At 43.1% G+C, this 23,232-nt stretch overlaps 1 protein-coding gene across 1 annotated transcript in view; it reads right to left on the bottom strand.

Moving 5' to 3' along the window:
• The window catches only part of LOC127317996 (protein LATERAL BRANCHING OXIDOREDUCTASE 1), a 38,045-nt gene extending 24,600 nt beyond the window's left edge, over window positions 1-13,445 (bottom strand). Inside the window, exons 1-2 of the mRNA XM_051348605.2 lie at window positions 13,060-13,445; window positions 12,713-12,972 (exon numbers count right to left, since the gene is read on the bottom strand). Coding sequence (XP_051204565.1) covers window positions 12,713-12,972; window positions 13,060-13,296 — 497 coding nt within the window. The 5' untranslated portion in view covers window positions 13,297-13,445. The remainder of the gene's footprint in view (window positions 1-12,712; window positions 12,973-13,059) is intronic.
• Window positions 13,446-23,232: the final 9,787 nt, after the last annotated feature.

Genomic DNA, 23,232 nt, shown 5'->3' with positions numbered 1-23,232 from the left:
ATTATTGATATGAAGGAAGGTAATATAAAATATCAATTTCCTCTCAAGAAAGGTATGGAACACTTCCCTAGAAAGAGAATGAAGGTACCTTTTGATTCCATTATGAGAACAAATTATGATGTTGACACTTCGTCTCTTGATAATACTTGATACACACTTTCTGCGCCTAGCTGAAAGGCGTTAAAGAAAATCGCTTATGGGAGACAACCCATGTTTTTACCTACAGTACTTTGTTTTTATTTTGTGTCTTGGAAGTTGTTTACTACTGTAGCAACCTCTCCTTATCTTAGTTTTGTGTTTTGTTGTGCCAAGTTAAGCCGTTGATAGAAAAGTAAGTACTAGATTTGGATTACTGCACAGTTCCAGATTTCTTTGCTGTCACGAATCTGGGTCTACCTCCCTGTAGGTAGCTCAGAAAATTAAGCCAATTTACGTGCATGATCCTCAGATATGTACGCAACTTTCATTCAATTTGAGCATTTTCATTTGAGCAAGTCTGGTGCCATTTTAAAATTCGTCAATACGAACTGTTCTGTTTTGACAGATTCTGCCTTTTATTTCGCATTGCCTCTTTTGCTATGTTGGATGAATTTCTTTGATCCATTAATGTCCAGTAGCATTATGCAATGTCCAGAAGTGTTAAGAATGATTGTGTCACCTCTGAATATGTTAATTTATATTGTGCACTAACCCTCTAATGAGTTGTTTCGAGTTTGGTGTGGAGGAAGTTTTCAAGGATCAAGAGAGGAGTATGATGCAACATGATCAAGGAGAGTGAAAGCTCTAAGCTTGGGGATGCCCCGGTGGTTCACCCCTGCATATATTAAGAAGACTCAAGCGTCTAAGCTTGGGGATGCCCAAGGCATCCCCTTCTTCATCGACAACATTATCAGGTTCCTCCCCTGAAACTATATTTTTATTCCATCACATCTTATGTGCTTTTTCTTGGAGCGTCGGTTTGTTTTTGTTTTTGTTTTGTTTGAATAAAATGGATCCTAGCATTCACTTTATGGGAGAGAGACACGCTCCGCTGTAGCATATGGACAAGTATGTCCTTGGTTTCTACTCATAGTATTCATGGCGAAGTTTCTCCTTCGTTAAATTGTTATATGGTTGGAATTGGAAAATGATACATGTAGTAATTGCTATAAATGTCTTGGGTAATGTGATACTTGGCAATTGTTGTGCTCATGTTTAAGCTCTTGCATCATATGCTTTGCACCCATTAATGAAGAAATACATAGAGCATGCTAAAATTTGGTTTGCATATTTGGTTTCTCTAAGGTCTAGATAATTTCTAGTATTGAGTTTGAACAACAAGGAAGACGGTGTAGAGTCTTATAATGTTTTCAATATGTCTTTTATGTGAGTTTTGCTGCACCGGTTCATCCTTGTGTTTGTTTCAAATAACCTTGCTAGCCTAAACCTTGTATCGAGAGGGAATACTTCTCATGCATCCAAAATACTTGAGCCAACCACCATGCCATTTGTGTCCACCATACCTACCTACTACATGGTATTTTCCGCCATTCCAAAGTAAATTGCTTGAGTGCTACCTTTAAAATTCCATCATTCACCTTTGCAATATATAGCTCATGGGACAAATAGCTTAAAAACTATTGTGGTATTGAATATGTAATTATGCACTTTATCTCTTATTAAGTTGCTTGTTGTGCGATAACCATGTTCACTGGGGACGCTATCAACTATTCATTGTTGAATTTCATGTGAGTTGCTATGCATGTCCGTCTTGTCTGAAGTAAGAGAGATCTACCACCTTATGGTTAAGCATGCATATGTTAGAGAAGAACATTGGGCCGCTAACTAAAGCCATGATCCATGGTGGAAGTTTCAGTTTTGGACATATATCCTCAATCTCAAATGAGAAAATTATTAATTGTTGTTACATGCTTATGCATAAAAGAGGAGTCCATTATCTGTTGTCTATGTTGTCCCGGTATGGATGTCTAAGTTGAAGAATAATCAATAGCGAGAAATCCAATGCGAGCTTTCTCCTTAGACCTTTGTACAGGCGGCATAGAGGTACCCCTTTGTGATACTTGGTTAAAACAGTGCATTGTGATGATCCGGTAGTCCAAGCTAATTAGGACAAGGTGCGGGCACTATTAGTACACTATGCATGAGGCTTGCAACTTATAAGATATAATTTACATGATGCATATGCTTTATTACTACCGTTGACAAAATTGTTTCATGTTTTCAAAATCAAAGCTCTAGCACAAATATAGCAATCGATGCTTTTCCTCTATGGAGGACCATTCTTTTACTTTCAATGTTGAGTCAGTTCACCTATTTCTCTCCACCTCAAGAAGCAAACACTTGTGTGAACTATGCATTGATTCCTACATACTTGCTTATTGCACTTATTATATTACTCTATGTTGACAATATCCATGAGATATACATGTTACAAGTTGAAAGCAACCGCTGAAACTTAATCTTCTTTTGTGTTGCTTCAATGCTTTTACTTTGAATTATTGCTTTATGAGTTAACTCTTATGCAAGACTTATTGATGCTTGTCTTGAAGTGCTATTCATGAAAAGTCTTTGCTTTATGATTCACTTGTTTACTCATGTCATATACATTGTTTTGATCGCTGCATTCACTACATATGCTTTACAAATAGTATGATCAAGATTATGATGGCATGTCACTCCAGAAATTATCTGTGTTATCGTTTTACCTACTCGGGACGAGCAGAACTAAGCTTGGGGATGCTGATACGTCTCCGACGTATCGATAATTTCTTATGTTCCATGCCACATTATTGATGTTATCTACATGTTTTATGCACACTTTATGTCATATTCGTGCATTTTCTGGAACTAACCTATTAACAAGATGCCGAAGTGCCGATTCTGTTTTTCTGCTGTTTTTGGTTTCAGAAATCCTAGTAAGGAAATATTCTCGGAATTGGACGAAATCAAAGCCCAGGGGCCTATTTTTCCACGAAGCTTCCAGAAGTCCGAAGACGAAACGAAGTGGGGCCACAGGGTGCCCAAACCCTAGGGCGGCGCGGCCCACCCCCTGGCCGCGCCGGCCTGTGGTCTGGGGCCCCTGTGCCCCCTCCTGACTTGCCCTTCCGCCTACTTAAAGCCTCCGTGACGAAACCCCCAGTACCGAGAGCCACGATACGGAAAACCTTCCAGAGACGCCGCCAACGCCGATCCCATCTCGGGGGATCCAGGAGATCGCCTCCGGCACCCTGCCGGAGAGGGGAATCATCTCCCGGAGGACTCTACGCCGCCATGGTCGCCTCCGGTGTGATGTGTGAGTAGTCTACCCCTGGACTATGGGTCCATAGCAGTAGCTAGATGGTTGTCTTCTCCCCATTGTGCTATCATTGTCGGATCTTGTGAGCTGCCTAACATGATCAAGATCATCTATCTGTAATTCTATATGTTGCGTTTGTTGGGATCCGATGAATAGAGAATACTTGTTATGTTGATTATCAAAGTTATATCTACGTGTTGTTTATGATCTTGCATGCTCTCCGTTACTAGTAGATGCTCTGGCCAAGTAGATGCTTGTAACTCCAAGAGGGAGTATTTATGCTCGATAGTGGGTTCATGCCTGCATTGACACCGGGACGATGTGATGAAAGTTCTAAGGTTGTGTTGTGCTGTTGCCACTAGGGATAAAACATTGATGCTATGTCTAAGGATGTAGTTGTTGATTACATTACGCACCATACTTAATGCAATTGTCTGTTGCTTTGCAACTTAATACTGGAGGGGGTTCGGATGATAACCTGAAGGTGGACTTTTTAGGCATAGATGCAGTTGGATGGCGGTCTATGTACTTTGTCGTAATGCCCAATTAAATCTCACTATACTCATCATGATATGTATGTGCATGGTCATGCCCTCTTTATTTGTCAATTGCCCAACTGTAATTTGTTCACCCAACATGCTGTTTGTCTTATGGGAGAGACACCTCTAGTGAACTGTGGACCCCGGTCCAATTCTCTTTACTGAAATACAATCTACTGCAATACTTGTTCTACTGTTTTCTGCAAACAATCATCTTCCACACAATACGGTTAATCCTTTGTTACAGCAAGCCGGTGAGATTGACAACCTCACTGTTTCGTTGGGGCAAAGTACTTTGGTTGTGTTGTGCAGGTTCCACGTTGGCGCCGGAATCCCTGGTGTTGCGCCGCACTACATCCCGCCGCCATCAACCTTCAACGTGCTTCTTGGCTCCTCCTGGTTCGATAAACCTTGGTTTCTTTCTGAGGGAAAACTTGCTGCTGTGCGCATCATACCTTCCTCTTGGGGTTCCCAACGAACGTGTGAGTTACACGCCATCAAACACCACCCCGCCGACGTGGAGGATGACCTGTGGCGGTTTTTTAGAAAACAGAAACTCAAAAGTGATATTCTATTTCCTTACCATTTTGGGTGAGTGTTTCTGTCTTGAGCACATTCTCTTTTGTTTACTCCATGCATGGTATGTGGCTAATCGATGAGTTATGCATGACTGTGCATGTATCGTGTCCGCAGGTTCCACTGGATTCTTATGGTAATTCAATTTCACACCTCCACAGTTCTCGTCCACGACTCTCTGAATATGGATCCGGCGCTTTGGGCCGACATGAGAAAAATGATGCAAAAGTAATTATTTTCATTCATTTGCGCTCTATATCGATCGGCCTATTTCGTTCATCATTTCCTAATATCAAGTAACTAATTAATAACTCTCTTGTTCATTTAATTTTCTTTGCCTCGTAGGGTTTGGAGACGGTTCGTAGATCAAAAGGTCGGTGAATTCAAAAAAGAGCTACATTTTAAAATGGCAGTGCGGACGACTGGGGATATTCAGCCATCGGGGACCAATCTATGTGGATACTATGTTTGTGAGAGGATCCGGAGATACTGCAATGAGCGGGACCAGCAGTGTGAGAACAACATCATGAGGAATAACCTCCGGAAGACGCTTAGTCCAGAAGCTCGCTTCCGACCACTTCAAGAGGAACTAGCTGGATGGTTGGCGAGGGAAGTCATCGATCCTAGAGGAGAACACTATTACGAGGACGTAGAACTTCATATGCACTAAATTATGGATGGAAACTTGTTCAAAATTGTATATGGTCATCCGATATTGAATATATATTGTATATTCCTCTTGAATTCTTTTTGGTTCTAATTTCAAATTTGTTTGAAATTGTACATTCATATGCATGTATGTAGTACCGTAGAATATGTGAAACTCCTTCAAAATTAAAACCCAAAAGAAATAAAACAATACAAATTAAAAAGAAACCAGATTTAGGGGGAGGGGGGCTAAACCCTAAACCCTGCGAAGGCCTTTAGTCGCGGTTGGCCAGAAGAACCGCGACTAAAGGTCCTCCGCCCTGGCGCTCGCCTGCGGCCCACGTGGACGGGCCTTTAGTCGCGGTTCGTAAGGAAGAACCGCGACTAAGGGGGGGGGGGCCTTTAGTCGCGCTACTTTGGCCGCGGTTGCGCAACCGCGACTAATGGCAGTTGCGAACCGCGACCAAAGGCCCTTTTTCCACCAGTGTAGATATGAATTAATTTACTATTGGATATTGGACAATTCACGGCAATACATAGCTTTGTACCATCGCTAGATCCTTACAGATGACAGAATGGAGTATATCTCAGAAATTGTTGTTCACATTACAACTTCCAATATCCCATCACTTATTTTCAGTTAGTTGTGGGTTTACATCTCTCCGTTGTATGTATGCACCTTAACTCTCTACACCCAGCTTACCAATCGATTTGTAGATTTTTTGTGCCCATATTGGCAAGAAAAAAGTCACTCCAATAATTTGGTAACTGTACTATGTGAGTCCACATAGATCTGCACTCTGACAGTATTGAGTAAAGGCATCTAAGTACTTACAATTTATTTTATGAAAATTTATTCAGACCAGTGAGTCATTCACTAGTGGAAAACAGGGCTTCCGTGGGAGCCTTTTGTCGCGGGCGCGCCTGCACCCGCGACAAATGGCCTGGCCACGTCGCCCCGAAACCATGTGGAGCGCGCAGGGCCTTTTGTCGCGCCCGTTTGTCGCGGGCCGTATTACGACCCGCGACAAAAGGGGTCTGAGGGCTGGCGCCTCCTGTCGGCACCCCTTTTGTCGCGGGTCGTAATACGGCCCGCGACAAAAGGGCCATGCCTATATATATAGAAGCAGCCAGCCACCCCCCACCTCATTTTTTCCTTGGTGGTGAAGGTGGAGGTGTATGCTAGCTCATTTTTTCTACATGTGCACAAGAGGTGTTTGATGGAATGCTTGTGAGAGGGATGCCACTTGGTTTTATTTGATAAGATTTCTCCTCTTTTTGATCCTAAAAGGTTAGCAACTATTTTCTCGACTATATATATATGCATAGTCCGTACAATACTAATTTTAGCAAGGTGATTGCATCTGATACATATATAATTGTACTTACGATGCAGATGAGTCATCCATGGATGTACGGTAACCGATGTGCTCCCGCTTTCAGAGAGGGCGTGAATTCTTTCCTGCTTGTGGCCGAGGCCAACAAGTCGAAGCAAGGTTTTATGTGTTGTCCATGTCTAAAATGTAAGAACGAGAAGGATTACTCTTGCTCAAGAGATATTAAGAGCCACCTGCTTCGGTTTGGGTTCATGTCCAGCTATAATGTTTGGACCAAGCACGGAGAAGAAGGGGCTATGATGGAAGACGACGATGAGGAAGAAGATAATGATGACCAGTACCGATCTATGTTCTCTGAATGCTTTGATACCGCAATGGACGACAATGAAGAAGAAGGAGGTGAAGAACAGGCATCAGATGATCCTGTTGATGATGATCTTCGTCGGGCCATTTCTGATGCAAGAAGAGACTGTGGCACGGATAAGGAGAGGTTGCAGTTCGACAAGATGTTAGAGGACCACCACAAATTGTTGTACCCAGGTTGTGAAGATGGGCATAGAAAGCTGGGTAGCATATTGGAATTGCTGAAATGGAAGGCAGAGGTCGGTGTGACTGACTCGGGATTTGAGAAATTGATGATAATATTAAAGAAGCTGTTTCCAAGAAATAATGAATTGCCCGTCAGTACATATGAAGCAAAGAAGCTTGTCTGCCCTCTAGGATTAGATGTGCAGAAGATACATGCATGCATTAATGACTGTATCCTCTACCGCGGTGAGAAGTACGAGAATTTGAATAAATGTCCGATATGTGGTGCATTGCGGTATAAGATCAGAAAAGATGATCCTGGTGATGTTGAGGGCGAGCCACCCAGGAAGAGGGTTCCTGCGAAGGTGATGTGGTATGCTCCAATAATACCACGGTTGAAACGTTTGTTCAGAAACAAAGAGCATGCCAAGTTGTTGCGATGGCACATGGAAGAACGTAAGAAAGACGCGATGTTGAGGCACCCCGCTGATGGTCGGCAGTGGAGAAACATCGGGAGAGAGTTTCCGGATTTTGCAGGTGAGGCAAGGAACTTATACTTTGGTCTAAGTACAGATGGCATGAATCCTTTTGGGGAGCAGAGCTGCAGTCACAGCACCTGGCCCGTGACTCTATGTATCTACAACCTTCCTCCTTGGTTGTGCATGAAACGGAAGTTCATTATGATCCAAGGCCCAAAGCAACCGGGCAACGACATTGATGTGTACCTAAGGCCATTAGTCGATGAACTTTTGGAGTTGTGGGCCAAACCAGGTGTACGTGTGTGGGATGAGCACACGGAGCAAGAATTTGACCTACGAGTGTTGCTATTCGTAACCATCAATGATTGGCCTGCTCTCAGTAACATTTCAGGACAGACGAACAAAGGATACAATGCATGCACACACTGTTTAGATGAGACTGAAAGTAAATATTTGGGAAAAAGCAGAAAAGTTGTGTACCCGTTCAATCGTCGTTTCCTTCCGCGCAAGCATCCCTTAAGGAAAAAAGGCAAGCATTTCGATGGCGAGGCAGACCGCCGTCCGAAGCCTGTCCCCCGTAGTGGTGCTGATATATTTGACATGGTCAAGGATTTAAATGTTATCTTTGGAAAGGATCCAGGCAGTCGACCTGTTCCGAAAGACGATGACGGACACGCGCCCATGTGGAAGAAGAAATCTATTTTCTGGGAGCTAGAATATTGGAAAGTCCTGGAAGTCCGCTCTGCAATCGACGTGATGCACCTGACCAAGAATCTTTGTGTGAATATTCTAGGTTTTCTGGGCGTGTATGGAAAGACAAAAGATACACCAGAAGCACGGGAGGACCAGGAACTTCATAAAGGACGAAACGGCAATCATCCAGGGCAGTTTGTATGGCCTGCCAGCTACGCTCTTACCAAACAAGAGAAGGAGATCTTTTTTAAAGCCCTATTCAGTATCAAGGTTCCGTCTGGTTTCTCGTCGAATATAAAGGGGATAGTAAATATGAAGGAGAAAAAATTCCAGAACCTGAAGTCCCATGACTGTCACGTGCTTATGACACAATTGCTTCCGATTGCATTGAGGGGACTTCTACCAGAAAATGTTCGACTAGCCATTGTGAAGATATGTGCATTCCTGAACGCAATTTCTCAGAAGGTAATGGATCCAGAAACTTTGTCAGGATTACAGGAAGATGTGGTCCAATGTCTTGTCAGCTTCGAGTTGTTGTTCCCACCATCCTTCTTCAATATTATGACGCACCTCCTCGTTCACCTAGTTGAAGAGATTAGAATTCTCGGTCCTGTATTTCTACACAATATGTTCCCCTTCGAGAGGTTCATGGGAGTCTTAAAGAAATATGTTCATAACCGAGCTAGGCCGGAAGGAAGTATCTCAAAGGGCTACGGAACTGAGGAGGTCATTGAGTTTTGTGTTGACTTTCTTCACGACCTTAAGCCGATTGGTGTTCTGAATCTCGGTATGAGGGGAGGCTGACTGGAAAAGGCACACTAGGAAGGAAAGCAACGGTGTGGAGGGACAAGATTTCTTTCAATCAAGCACACTACACAGTTCTATACAATTCCAGCTTGGTGGCTCCGTACATCGAGAAACATAAGAATGTTTTACGAGAAATAAACCCGGGCCAGCCCGAGTCCTTGATTACACGTCAACACATGAATACCTTCGGCAGTTGGTTGCAAAGATATCTCATTAATGACCCATCTGCGGTGGAGCAGCTGTACTTGTTGGCCAGGTTACCATCTTCAAACATATGTACATTCCAAGGGTACGAGATAAATGGGAATACATTTTACACGATCGACCAAGATAAAAAGAGCACCAACCAAAACAGCGGTGTCCGCTTCGATGCAAAAGACGAGAATGGGCAGACCACCGCATATTATGGATACATAGAGGAGATATGGGAACTTGACTATGGTCCCACTTTTAAGGTCCCTTTGTTTCGGTGCAAATGGGTGAAGCTCAGCGCTATACATATTGACGATAAGTACGGTATGATAACAGTGGATCCCAACAATCTTGCGTACCTGGACGAGCCTTTTGTCCTAGCCAGCGAGGTGGGTCAAGTTTTCTACGTGAAGGACATGTCTAGCAAATCAAGAAAAAGAAATCAACAAAAGAATACATCAACCGAGGAGCCAAAGCGCCACATAGTTCTTTCGGGGAAAAGAAACATCGTGGGAGTGGATGACAAGACAAACATGTCAGAAGATTATAATAAGTTTAAAGAAATTCCGCCCTTCACGGTGAAAATTGACCCAAGCATCTTGCTAAATGATGAAGATTCTCCATGGCTACGGCGTAGAAGATCACAACACTAGATGGCGATGTAATAATGTATTCTTCATATATAGTTCCCAAGACAATCTCTACATTTATGTAATAATGAGAACCCTTTCCCCAACACTGTTAGAGGAGACGGAGTCTTTCACGGGCTTGCATGGAAATTTTTCCGAGGAGCAGCTTCCGAAGATGCCGTAGGGCGTGTGCACCAACGACATCTTCGAGAAGCTGCGCCACGGGAGATTTCCCAACCCTTTCCTTCATCCATGGGAATGAAACTGTGCTTGGCTCGTTGATCTGCTTGGCAAGGCGTATCGATGCTCCTTTTATAGGCACGGCACCGCTTCTACTTTGTCTTATTCCTTCGACAGGCCGTCGTGCACTACATGCTTTATCTCATCGAGCAGTGCGTCCACCCACGCGTCCTTATCCTGCCGACACCTTTAGTCGCGGTCGCAGCCACCAACCGTGACAAAAGGTTACCGACACATCGTTATCCTGCCAACAGCTTTAGTCGCGGTTGCAGCCACCAACCGTGACAAAAGGTTACCGACACATCCTTATCCTGCCGACAGCTTTAGTCGCGGTTGCAGCCACCAACCGTGACAAAAGGCCCTCCTAGATAAGCCTCCCCCAGTCTTTTGTCGCGGTTTGAGCCTCCACCCGGGATGAAAGTTTCGCGCGCCACTTCGTTCCCGCCTATTTTCTTCCCGCATTCCCGCCTGCTTAATGTTCCCAAGATGTACCAGGAACATGGTGGTATCGATATGGAAGAAGCTGCAAGGCTAGCGGCTTCATGTTCAGTTACCGTGGAGGAATTGCTATTTGCAGCAGATGCTGCACTACCCATTGCTGATATAGCTCCTAAATTTGTCTACGGGGCCGACTTGGTCAGCAGAGAGCAGCTGCATAAACTGCCAATACATATGCGGAATTTGCATCAGTGGTACCTTGATGCATGCAAGGAGAACATAATGTACATCGTGGCGAGTATACCATGGGAATATTACTACCGAAAGGAGGAGATCCATATTGAGATGAATGAACTCTGGCAGTTATTCAATCTAGATGCCCTCGACAAATCTCTCATGAGTTGCTATTGCTTGTAAGTTGTTAACTACATATAAGTTCATTTTCATTCAGTTCATGTTCGTTTTCATTGCATATATATACTCATTATATCTTATGGGTTCTCTTATGCAGACTGAAGATCAGTGAATGCAAAAGTAATAATATTATCAATGTTGGGTTTATTGACCCAGATAAAATACATGTTGAAACGGTGAAGCATAAACGCGAAGAAACGGGGGGAAACCTACTAAGGTTTTTGGGGGAGCAATATTTCTGTGATTCAATATTGTTTCCTTACAACTACGAGTGAGAGTCTTAATGATCTTTTATGCACATTCAATTTTTCTTACTCGATGTTAAGTGTAATTCCTGACGTATATGCATAACATGTGCAGCTTCCACTGGATTCTACTAGACATTCAACCTGATAAGGGAATAGTTGAAGTAAAGACCCACTGAGTAGAGGCGTGGACGGGTTCCAGGACTTGCAGAAGTTGCTCCAAGTGTAATTTCCTTCATCGCCGCGCTTTATCTTTCGTGAGATATCAATTAATTATCTACTCATTCAATCATTCTTTTGCCTGGCAGAGCTTGGCAAGCTTTGAAGAATCATCATAAGGAGATTACCTTTGCAAAGAAGCTAACATTTACTCCTGTACCGTGCCCCCAGCAGCCACAAGGGACGAATCTATGTGGATACTACGTTTGCGAGTCCATTCGCATGTTAACCACTGAGAAGCAGAACAAAAATAAATTCGACGTAAGCAATAACATTCACAACTTTATTTATTATCATCAATATTTCGTTATCAAGACTGATATAGTCATACTCATCTCATTTTCGTATATAGGTCGACTTCATGCGGGACAGACTCCAACCAAAGGAACACGCACTAGGAATCGCGGAGGAACTGGCGGGAATTTTAGTTAGAGAAGTAATAAACAACAAAGGCTTGTTTAGTCCAAATAGATGCTCTACCTCCAAATAGACGGTCGTTAGTACCGCTTGTCGATCGTGAGCTCCATGTATATATGTAGGAAATCTACGAATATGTGTAAGGGGAATCGACTTTTGCTTCCAATATTTGTTTGATCGATCTATATATATATATATAATGAATGAACGTGTACAACTTCTAGTAGCGTACAAATATATGCAACTTTTATTTTCGAACGAAAAAAATGAAATAACAGGCGGTCGGTGGCGGGGGGAGGGGTGCTGCACCCCTCAAACCCTAAAGCAGCAGCGTTGTGCGCGCGCCACGTAGAGGGCCTTTTGTCGCGGGTGGTAATACCGCCCGCGACAAAAGGGCCTGTGCCCTGCGCGCCCCGCGGCTGCCACGTGGTGGACCTTATGTCGCGGGTCGTAAGCGACCCGCGACAAAAGGCCTACCTTTTATCGCGCCTTGCTTGTCGCGGATGGCCGCCCGCGACAAAAGGCCCTTACCACCCGGATCAAAAGGCCTGTTTTCCACTAGTGATTGTTTATCTATTTCTGCCATTAGAAAATGTGATTCATTTTCTGTAAACTGATGTTTAGTAAGAATTGATAAGAACAAAGAGTGTTACTGTTCTCATGATAAACACGTGTAAATACTGCACTTGGTTCAATGTTTTTTCTAATCCTTTTATTGTGCATGCAACCTAAAAAAGATAAACAAATATGTCGCTACAACGCGCGGGGTATTGTCTAGTTATATATGTTTGCTGTCCCGCCGCAATGCAACCTGAATTTGCTGAAATCCAGTGATTTCAGTTGTGGCCGAGATGTTTGAGAAAATTGAAAACCAACTTCAGTCATTCCAATATCGAAAAACACTTCAGTCATTGCTGTATTGCCTGAAGTTCTTTTTTGGATTTCTAGTTGGGGTTGCTAATAAGTTGTTTTGGAAGGCACATGCACGAACCAAGCTGTGTGGTGGATGTGCTTACCTGAAGTTTTGGGGATGCGCTGGCCAGAGTGTGAGGCTCCGCTCGTCCTCCGGCTCCACCTTGAGGTACAGGCGGTCGGACCAGTCGAGGACCTGGTCCGGCGAGCTCACCCGGTCGGTCCCGTACCCCTGGAGCTGGAACCGCTCGCCACCGATCAGGTTGGTGTATATCTGCTTCTCTTCGGCCGGTCGCCGGAAGAAGTCTCTCGACGCGGCCATCATGCCGTCCATCACGTCGGCACCTACGCCATGGTTACTGACCTGCAGGGCAGGGCATGATACGGCTCGACATGGCCTGATCGATCTTGCACCAAAATGGTGGCCTGGAGTGCGGGGCGAGAACGTTACCAGGAAGAGGCCCCAAGACTCGAGCGCCGACCGGAGCTTTGCCGCCTCGTCGACAGCGGCGCCAGAACCGTCCTGCTGGAAAAGCCGGCCGACATGGATGACAGGGACCGGCGCCGTGGCCGTCTGCTGGTCGTGGTTGTGGTGCTCACGCGCGACGAACCTGGCCGGAACGTCTGGTGCGCCTGCTGCGAGGTCCTGCACCGTCGTGGTCGGTCTCGCGCCTGCCGTGCTTTCCATGGCAGTGTGCGACGCTGTTCGTGGTGGCCTATCTTTCTTTCAGTAGACGCCTAGCCGCCGATCGACTATGGGACACGTTGCATTTCGGCTATCCTGATAGTGCCCACTTGCTATTTCCGGGCCGCCGTTCTGTGTTGCGTGGTATGATTGGATCGGGTTGGGAGTACAATACAAGTAGCTCACGGCGGGAGCGCGTCCGGCCGTCGTCGGCTGTACGTGTAAGGCGCAACGTCCTTAGCTAGCGACTTTCAAAAAAAAAAAAAACATCCTTAGCTAGCGCGACGGCGTTCGTCTACTGCCAGTTCTTTTCTCGAAACACAGACCATCACAAAAATATACATGTGCATACAAGGAAAGCCCAGCAAACTTGGCCGGAGTACACTAGGGAATTCATGCACGAAATTATCTAGAACTGAACTAATTAATATGGCAACAAAAAAATCATTTACTTTTTCTCATGCAGCATCAAAGAAAATATTACTACCAAATATACCTACGCTGACGGGTCAAACCCGATTTAACAAATCCGTGCCCCAATCAAGATACCACATCGATCGGTTGGTCAGAATGCATGGTGCCCATGCTCCTTGGTGCCCCAATTGAGCTTCCTAGACAAAATCATTCAAAGAATTCAAAGAATGAGGAAGGGTGGTCTCTACAGGTGGACGTGCCGTTGCAACCCATTAAAGAAAATTATCATAACAAAACACACATTAAAAAATAGATGATTGAAGGAGACTCAAATGCGCGGTATTTCCATGGCTTAGCCAATGGGAGACACCGGAAAAAACGATCCAAGGCTCAATTCATCTTGGAAGGAGACTCAATTACGCGGTATTTCCATGGCTTAGCCAATGGGAGACACCGGAAAAAACGTATTCACTCTCTTATCCAAGATGAAGGGTTGATTGAAGGCCATGAGCAACTCAAGTCTTACATTACTAATTATTATAAGGGTCTGTTTGGTCCTCCGGAGGAAAATACTTTCTCTCTTAATGAGGACTTAACAGATGATATACCCCAAGTGTCTTTGGAAGAAAACGGCTTGCTAACCGCACCTTATACTGAGGAAGAGGTTAAGAAGGCAGCTTTCCAAATGGAATGCAACAAAGCACCGGGTCCAGATGGTTTTCCAGCAGAGTTTTATCAAACCTTCTGGGATACTATTAAATCGGACCTTCTAGATTTGTTCAGTGATTTACACGTTGGACAACTAGAATTATTTCGTCTAAATTTTGGTGAAGTTATCTTGTTACCGAAAATTAATGAGGCAGAAAGGATCCAACAATATAGACCCATTTGCCTATTAAATGTAAGTTTCAAGATTTTCACGAAAGTGGCCACCATTAGACTTAATACGGTTGCGGATCATGTGGTTTTACCATCGCAAACAGCCTTTATGCAAGGACGTAATATCCTTGATGGAGTGGCGGTTTTGCATGAGACGGTACGTGAGATGCATTCTAAGAAATTAAATGGGGTTATATTAAAGCTTGATTTTGAGAAGGCGTATGATAAAGTTAAATGGTCTTTCCTTCAACAGACACTCAGGATGAAAGGCTTTTCGCCTGAGTGGCGAGCTCTAATTAATGATTTCGTGTATGGAGGTAGTGTGGCAATCCGGGTCAATGATGACACCGGACACTACTTCCAAACGCGAAAAGGGTTACGCCAAGGGGATCCATTATCTCCGATGTTGTTTAACATCGTAGCGGATATGTTGGCGGTACTCATAGAGCGGGTCAAGTCTGATGGTCAAATTGAAGGTGTGATTCCACATCTAGTTGATGGTGGCTTATCTATCCTTCAATACGCTGATGACACAACCCTTTTTATGGATCACGATCTTGAAAAAGCTCAAAATCTGAAATTAATTTTAGCAGCTTTTGAGCAATTATCAGGATTGAAAATTAACTTCCATAAAAGTGAATTGTTCTGCTTCGGTGATGCCCAAGACGATGTAGCTCTGTATACAGAGTTATTTGGTTGTGGGCAAGGCCAATTTCCGATTCGTTATTTGGGTATTCCGATTCACTATCGGAGACTGATGACCCACAAGTATAGGGGATCGCAACAGTCTTCGCGGGAAGTAAAACTCAATTTATTGATTCGACACAAGGGGAGACAAAGAATACTTGAAAGCCTTAACAGCGGAGTTGTCAATTCAGCTGCACCTGGAAACAGACTTGCTCGCAAGATTTTATCAGTAGTAACAGTTTATAGCAGTAGCAGTAGTGAAATAACAGCAACAGAGTAACAGAGACAACAGTAGTGATTTTAGTAACATCAGGATTAAAATACTGTAGGCACATGGATGGATGACGGGCGTTGCATGGATGAGAGAAACTCATGTAACAATCAAAGCAGGGCATTTGCAGATAATAATAAAATGGTGTCCAAGTACAAAGCAATCCATAGGCATGTGTTCCATATTTAGTCGTACGTGCTCGCAATGAGAAACTTGCACAACATCTATTGTCCTACCAGCCGATGGCAGCCGGGCCTCTAGGGAATCTACTGGATATTAAGGTACTCCTTTTAATAGAGTACCGGAGCAAAGCATTAACGCTCCGTGAACACATGTGATCCTCACGTCACCGCCATTCCCTCCGGTTGTCCCGATTTCTGTCACTTCGGGGCCTTTGGTTCCGGACAGCGACATGTGTATACAACTTGCAGGTAAGATCATAAAACAATGCATATCATGATGAAATAATAACATGTTCAGATCTGAGATCATGGCACTCGGGCCCTAGTGGCAAGCATTAAGCATAACAAGTTGCAACAATATCATCAAAGTAACAATTGCGGACACTACGCACTATGCCCTAACAATCTTATGCTATTACATGACCAATCTCATCCAATCCCTACCATCCCCTTCAGCCTACAGCGGGGGAATTACTCACACATGGATGGGGGAAACATTGCTGGTCGATGGAGAGGCGTCGGTGGTGATGGCGGCGATGATCTCCTCCAATTCCCCGTCCCGGCGGAGTGCCAGAACAGAGACTTCTGGTCCCCGAGACGGAGTTTCGCGATGTGGCGGCATTCTGGAGGGTTTCTGGCGACTTCGACTTCTCCTCGTGCGTTTTTAGGTCGAAGGCGTTAAGTAGTCCAAAGGAGGGCGTCGGAGGCCGACCGAGGGGGCAACACACTAGGGCCGCGTGCCCCCCTCCTGGGCCGCGCCGCCCTAGGGTGTGGGGCCCTCGGGCCTCCTCCTGACTTGCCCTTCTGGCTCCGTCAGTCTTCTGGTAAAATAGGACCTTTCGCATAAATTCCGAGGATTTTCCTGAAAGTTGGATTTCTGCACAAAAACGAGACACCAGAAAAGTTCTGCTGAAAACATCGTTAGTCCGGGTTAGTTGCATCCAAAATACACAAATTAGAGGCAAAACAATAGCAAAAGTGTTCGGGAAAGTAGATACGTTTTGGACGTATCAACTCCCCCCAAGCTTAGCTTATTGCTTGTCCTCAAGCAATTCAGTTAACAACTGATGCGATAAAAGAACTTTCACGAACACATTTGTTCATATGATGTATATATTCTCATGATATGGCTAACACTTAGGCAGTTCATAATAAGATACATGCAAATAAGATCATCTAACAGCTATGTCAATCATGGAAAAGTACCAACAATTAATAATAAGCATCATGAATCATGTCTATAAGCAGGATTGCAATGTTCATAAAAGGGTATGATAAAGTGGTATCTCGCTTGCCTGTATTTGAATAGCAAAACATAAATTCTTAGGCACCTCTGAAGTTCATAGAAAGACTAGAAATAGAGATTGTCAAAGATAAAAGCATCAAAGTTATACCACAATCAATCATATTTTGAGACAAGCATATTATACTAAGAATGACAGTTGTGCTCTCAAGAAAGTGCTCAAAGAAAGGATGGAGACACAACATAAAAGTAAAAGATTGACCCTTCGCAGAGGGAAGCAGGAATTAACATGCGCTAGAGCTTTTCATTTTTTAAACAGGAGTAAGATTATTTTGAGAGGTGTTTGTTGTTGTCAACGAATGGTAATGGGTACACCAACTACCTCGCCAATCAGACTTTCAAGAGCGGCTCCCATGAAGGACGTTATTTCTACCAGCAAGGTAGATCATCCCTCTTCTCTTTTGTTTACACACGTATTTTAGTTTTATTATGGGTGACACTCCCCCCAACCTTTGCTTACACAAGCCATGGCTAACCGAATCCTCGGGTGCCTTCCATCAATCTCATACCATGGAGGAGTGTCTATTTGCAAAATTAAGTTGCTTACTGATGAATCAGAGCAAAACATGTGAAGAGAATTATTAATAAAGTTTGATTAATCGGGGCTGGGAACCCCGTTGCCAGCTCTTTTTGCAAAATTATTGGATAAGCGGATGTGCCACTAGTCCATTATGAAAGTCCGTCAAGAGTAAATGACAAGGTTGAAAGATAACACCACATACTTCCTCATGAGCTATAAAACATTAACACAAATTGAGAAGCATTTTGAAGGTTTTAAAGGTAGCGCATGAGAATTTACTTGGAATGGTTTGAAATGCCATGCATAGGTATTTATGGTGGACACTTTGGAACAACTTGGTTTTCAGGGGTTTGGAAGCACGAGCAGTGTTCCCGCTCAGTACAAGTGAAGGCTAGCAATAGACTGGGGAGCGACAATCAAGAGAGCAGTAACTGTCATAATCATGCTTGCGGCAAAATAAATTAACTGAGGCATAAAAGTGATACAAGAACTCTGAAGCAAATTAAGTCATCAAGGCTTAGTTGACTTTTGTTCAGTCATATGCATGCGTGAGCATGTGCCAAGTCGATTCAAATGAATTATTCAGAGGAGGATACCACAATGTCATATCTATTTATGAAAAAAACAATGCAAGCAAACATCTATGACATGATACTCATATTAATAAATTGGTGCTAATCATGAGAGATCATGAACTACTAGACTTTCTTTAAATGACATATACCTCACATGAACCAACTAAGCATGCTCACATGGATGAGTATATGTACAAAAATGAAAACAAATAGAGTTCATACCAGCCTCTCACCACAGTCGAATTGTCGTAGATCGTCATTATTGCCTTTCACTTGTGTAGCTTGGATAATATGAAATGAAAACCACGCTCCAGCCACCAAAGACCATTGAACTCATAATGAACTTTACAAAACCAAAGAAGAACAGCAAATATTTTTGGTGTTTTCGAATTGGAAACAAGAATAAAAGGAAACAAGCAAACAAAGCAAAATCTTTTTGGATTTTCTTATAGCAAACCAACGATAGCAAATAAAGCAAAATAAAAGCAAGAAACCAAAATAAGCAAATGGTGAAGAGAAACAACAGAATTTTTTTTGGTATTTTTGTGTTTTAGGAAAGAAACAAAACAAAAACAAGAAAATGAACACTAGAAAAGTCACATAAACACAAAGCAGCAGGAATTCGTCAAACTTGACAGCAGTACAGTAATCGATTTTTAAGAAATTCTTCCACTGATCAAATCGAAAAGTGTTCAACTAATGAAAGTTAGATAACAACCTGGGGAGCATGCACAAAAATTGGCTTCGCAAAATAACGTTCTGGCTGTTTTTGAAATTTTTTATGGTGATAGTCCAGAATCTGTTTTCAGGCAGCACTTCCCCAAATATCATCTCCCTCTCATTAGAAAACCACTCAAAGGAGCAAAACAAGTATATACAAGTATCCAGCAATCATAATATGCAAAGAATGAGTGATGCCGGTATACCTCCCCCCAAGCTTAGGCTTTTGGCCTAAGTGGAGATCAACCCCAGCGAGGATCAGGGTTCCACGCCGGTGGATCGTACATAGCGTAGTCATAATAAGATCCCGGTGCAGAAGAAGAGGGTAAAGGCTCAACCTGCCCAAAATGTTGATGCGAAGAACTTGCTGCATCGGATGAGTCGAGGGGTTCCTCGGCCTCCTCCGCGCCGCCTCTTGCATGCTGGCCATCTCTCTCCAAGTATGCATTCAGTTCACCTTCTGTGTCTGACCAATCCTTCTTGGAATCAAAGTTAAACAGAACAGGTGCAGGTAATCCTACTAGTTTTTCAGTTTTCTTAGTCATTCTCCAAGTTTTCTTGTAAAATGTTATCTTGTAAGAAAGGTTACTCAAGTTAGATGAATCAGAAACAAATTCATGTTTAATCATGGAGACTATGTCAAGTTTCTCTCTGGAGAGCGGAATATCATGATGGTGAGGTTCTACTCCATGCATAGCTAATAAACGGGAGGCGATGAGACCTCCACAAATTACTCCCTTCTCACGGTTAGTAGCAAGTCTATATGCTATCAAAGCTCCTAAATTATATGTCCTATCACCTTGTAATGCAGCAGCTAGAAAGGCTAAATCCTGAATAGATAGCTTACTTCCATTCTTTCTAGCAAGAACGCACTTGGTAATGAAGTAGGCAAAGTAGCGTATAGCTGGGAGTTGAATGCTACTAATTTTACCACTATCCTCTGAGAAGCTTCTTTCATGACAAATCATCTTGTAGAGATTCAAGAGCTCTTGTGGCGATCCCCTCATCTTCTCGCACGATCCCCATTGCGGCACTCTAATGGCTGCACAAAAATCATTGAAAGGCAAGTTGACAATTTTGTTATAGATTTTGTACCTAACTGATACGCGTACAACACGCGTCCGTTGGGAACCCCAAGTGGAAGGTGTGATGCATACAGCAGCAAGTTTCCCTCAGTAAGAAACCAAGGTTTATCGAACCAGTAGGAGCCAAGAAGCACGTTGAAGGTTGATGGCGGCGAGATGTAGTGCGGCGCAACACCAGGGATTCCGGCGCCAACGTGGAACCTGCACAACACAACCAAATTACTTTGCCCCAACGTGACAGTGAGGTTGTCAATCTCACCGGCTTGCTGTAACAAAGGATTAGATGTATAGTGTGGAAGATGATTGTTTGCAGAAAACAGTAGAACAAGTATTGCAGTAGATTGTATTCGATGTAAAAGAATGGACCGGGGTCCACAGTTCACTAGAGGTGTCTCTCCCATAAGAAATAGCATATTGGGTAAACAAATTACAGTTGGGCAATTGACAAATAACGAGAGCATAACAATGCACATACATGATATGATGAATAGTGTGAGATTTAATTGGGCATTACGACAAAGTACATAGACCGCTATCCAGCATGCATCTATGCCTAAAAAGTCCACCTTCAGGTTATCATCCGAACCCCTTCCAGTATTAAGTTGCAAACAACAGACAATTGCGTTAAGTATGGTGTGTAATGTAATCAACAAATACATCCTTAGATATAGAATTGATGTTTTATCCCTAGTAGCAACAGCACATCCACAACCTTAGAATTTTCTGTCACTGTCCCAGATTTAATGGAGGCATGAACCCACTATCGAGCATAAGTACTCCCTCTTGGAGTTACAAGCAATGACTTGGCCAGAGCCTCTAGTAGCAACGGAGAGCATGCAAGATCATAAACAACACATAGATAAATTGATAATCAACATAACATAGTATTCATTATCCATCGGATCCCAAAAAACGCACATGTAGCTTTACAGATAGATGATCTTGATCATGATAGGCAGCTCACAAGATCCAACAATGATAGCACAATAAGGAGAAGACGACCATCTAGCTACTACTATGGACCCATTGTCCAGGGGTGAACTACTCACACATCAATCCGGAGGCGACCATGGCGGTGTAGAGTCCTCCGGGAGATGATTCCCCTCTCCGGCAGGGTGCCGGAGGCGATCTCCTGAATCCCCCGGGATGGGATTGGCGGCGGCGTCTCAGTATGTTTTCTCGTATCGTGACTCTCGGTACTGGGGGTTTCGCGACGAAGGCTATAAGTTGGAGGAAGGGCAGAGTCGGGGGGCTCACGGGGGCCCCACACGCTAGGGCCGCGCGGGCCCCCCTGGGCCGCGCCGCCCTAGTGTGGCGGCGCCCCGTGGCCCCACTTCGTCTTCTCTTCGGTCTTCTGGAAGCTTCGTGGCAAAATAGTCCCCTGGGCGTTGATTTCGTCCAATTCCGAGAATATTTTCTTACTAGGATTTCTGAAACCAAAAACAGCAGAAAACAGCAACTGGCTCTTCGGCATCTCGTTAATAGGTTAGTGCCGGAAAATGCATAAATATGACATATAATGTGTATAAAACATGTGAGTATCATCATAAAAGTAGCATGGAACATAAGAAATTATAGATACGTTTGAGACGTATCAAGCATCCCCAAGCTTAGTTCTACTCGTCCCGAGTAGGCAAACGATAACAAAGATAATTTCTTAGTGACAATGCTACCAACATAATCTTGATCAATATTATTGTAAGCACATGTAATGAATGCAGCGATTTGAAACAATGGTAAATGACATGAGTAAACAAATGAATCATATAGAAAAGACTTTTCATGAATAGTACTTTCAAGACAAGCATCAATAAGTCTTGCGTAAGAGTTAACTCATAAAGCAATAGTTTCATAGTAAAGGCATTGAAGCAACACAAAGGAAGATTAAGTTTCAGCGGTTGCTTTCAACTTATAACATGTATATCTCATGGATATTGTCAACATAAAGTAATATAACAAGTGCAATATGCAAGTATGTAGGAATCAATGCACAGTTAACACAAGTGTTTGCTTCTTAAGATAGAAAGAAATGGGTAAACTGACTCAACAATAAAAGTAAAAGAAAGGCCCTTCGCAGAGGGAAGCATTGATTGCTATATTTGTGCTAGAGCTTTTATTTTGAAAACAAGAAACAATTTTGTCAACGGTAGTAATAAAGCATATGAGTTATGTAAATTATATCCTACAAGTTGCAAGCCTCATGCATAGTATACCAATAGTGCCCGCACCTCGTCCTAATTAGCTTGGATTTACATGGATTATCATAGCATAGCACATGTTTCAACCAAGTGTCACAAAGGGGTACCTCTATGCCGCCTGTACAAAGGTCTAAGGAGAAAGTTCGCATTGGATTTCTCGCTTTTGATTATTCTCAACTTAGACATCCATACCGGGACAACATAGACAACAGATAATGGACTTCTCTTTAATGCATAAGCATTCAACAACAGATAATATTCTCATAAGAGATTGAGGTTTGTTGTCCAAACTGAAACTTCCACCATGGATCATGGCTTTAGTTAGCGGCCCAATGTTCTTCTCTAACAATATGCATACTCAAACCATTTGATCATGATAAATCACCCTTACTTCAGACAAGACGAACATGCATAGCAACTCACATGATATTCAACAAAGACATAGTTGATGGCGTCCCCAGGAACATGGTTATCGCTCAACAAGCAACTTATAAGAGATAAAGTGCATAAGTACATATTCAATACCACAATAGTTTTTAGGCTATTTGTCCCATGAGCTATATATTGCAAAGATAAAGAATGGAAGTTTTAAAGGTAGCACTCAAGCAATTTACTTTGGAATGGCGGAGAAATACCATGTGGTAGGTAGGTATGGTGAACACAAATGGCATAGTGTTTGGCTCAAGGATTTTGGATGCATGAGAAGTATTCCCTCTCGATACAAGGTTTAGGCTAGCAAAGTTGTTTGAAGCAAACTCAAGTATGAACCGGTACAGCAAAACTCACATAAAAGACATATTGAAAGCATTATAAGACTCTATACCGTCTTCCTTGTTGTTCAAACTCTCACCAGAAAATATCTAGACTTAGAGAAACCAAACATGCAAACCAGATTTTAGCAAGCTCTATTTATTTCTTCATTAATAGGTGCAAAGTATATGATGCAAGAGCTTAAACATGAGCACAACAATTGCCAAGTATCACATTATTCAAGATATTATACCAATTACCACATATAGCATTTTTTGTTTCCAACCATATAACAATTTAACGAAGCAGTTCAACCTTCGCCATGAATATTATGAGTAAAGCTAAGGACATATTT

This window comes from Lolium perenne, chromosome 7 (genome assembly GCF_019359855.2).
Source record: "Lolium perenne isolate Kyuss_39 chromosome 7, Kyuss_2.0, whole genome shotgun sequence".
NCBI classification, from domain to species: Eukaryota; Viridiplantae; Streptophyta; class Magnoliopsida; order Poales; family Poaceae; genus Lolium; species Lolium perenne.
Note: the sequence above shows the minus strand (reverse complement) of the source record. Positions and strands in the feature narration are given on the sequence as shown.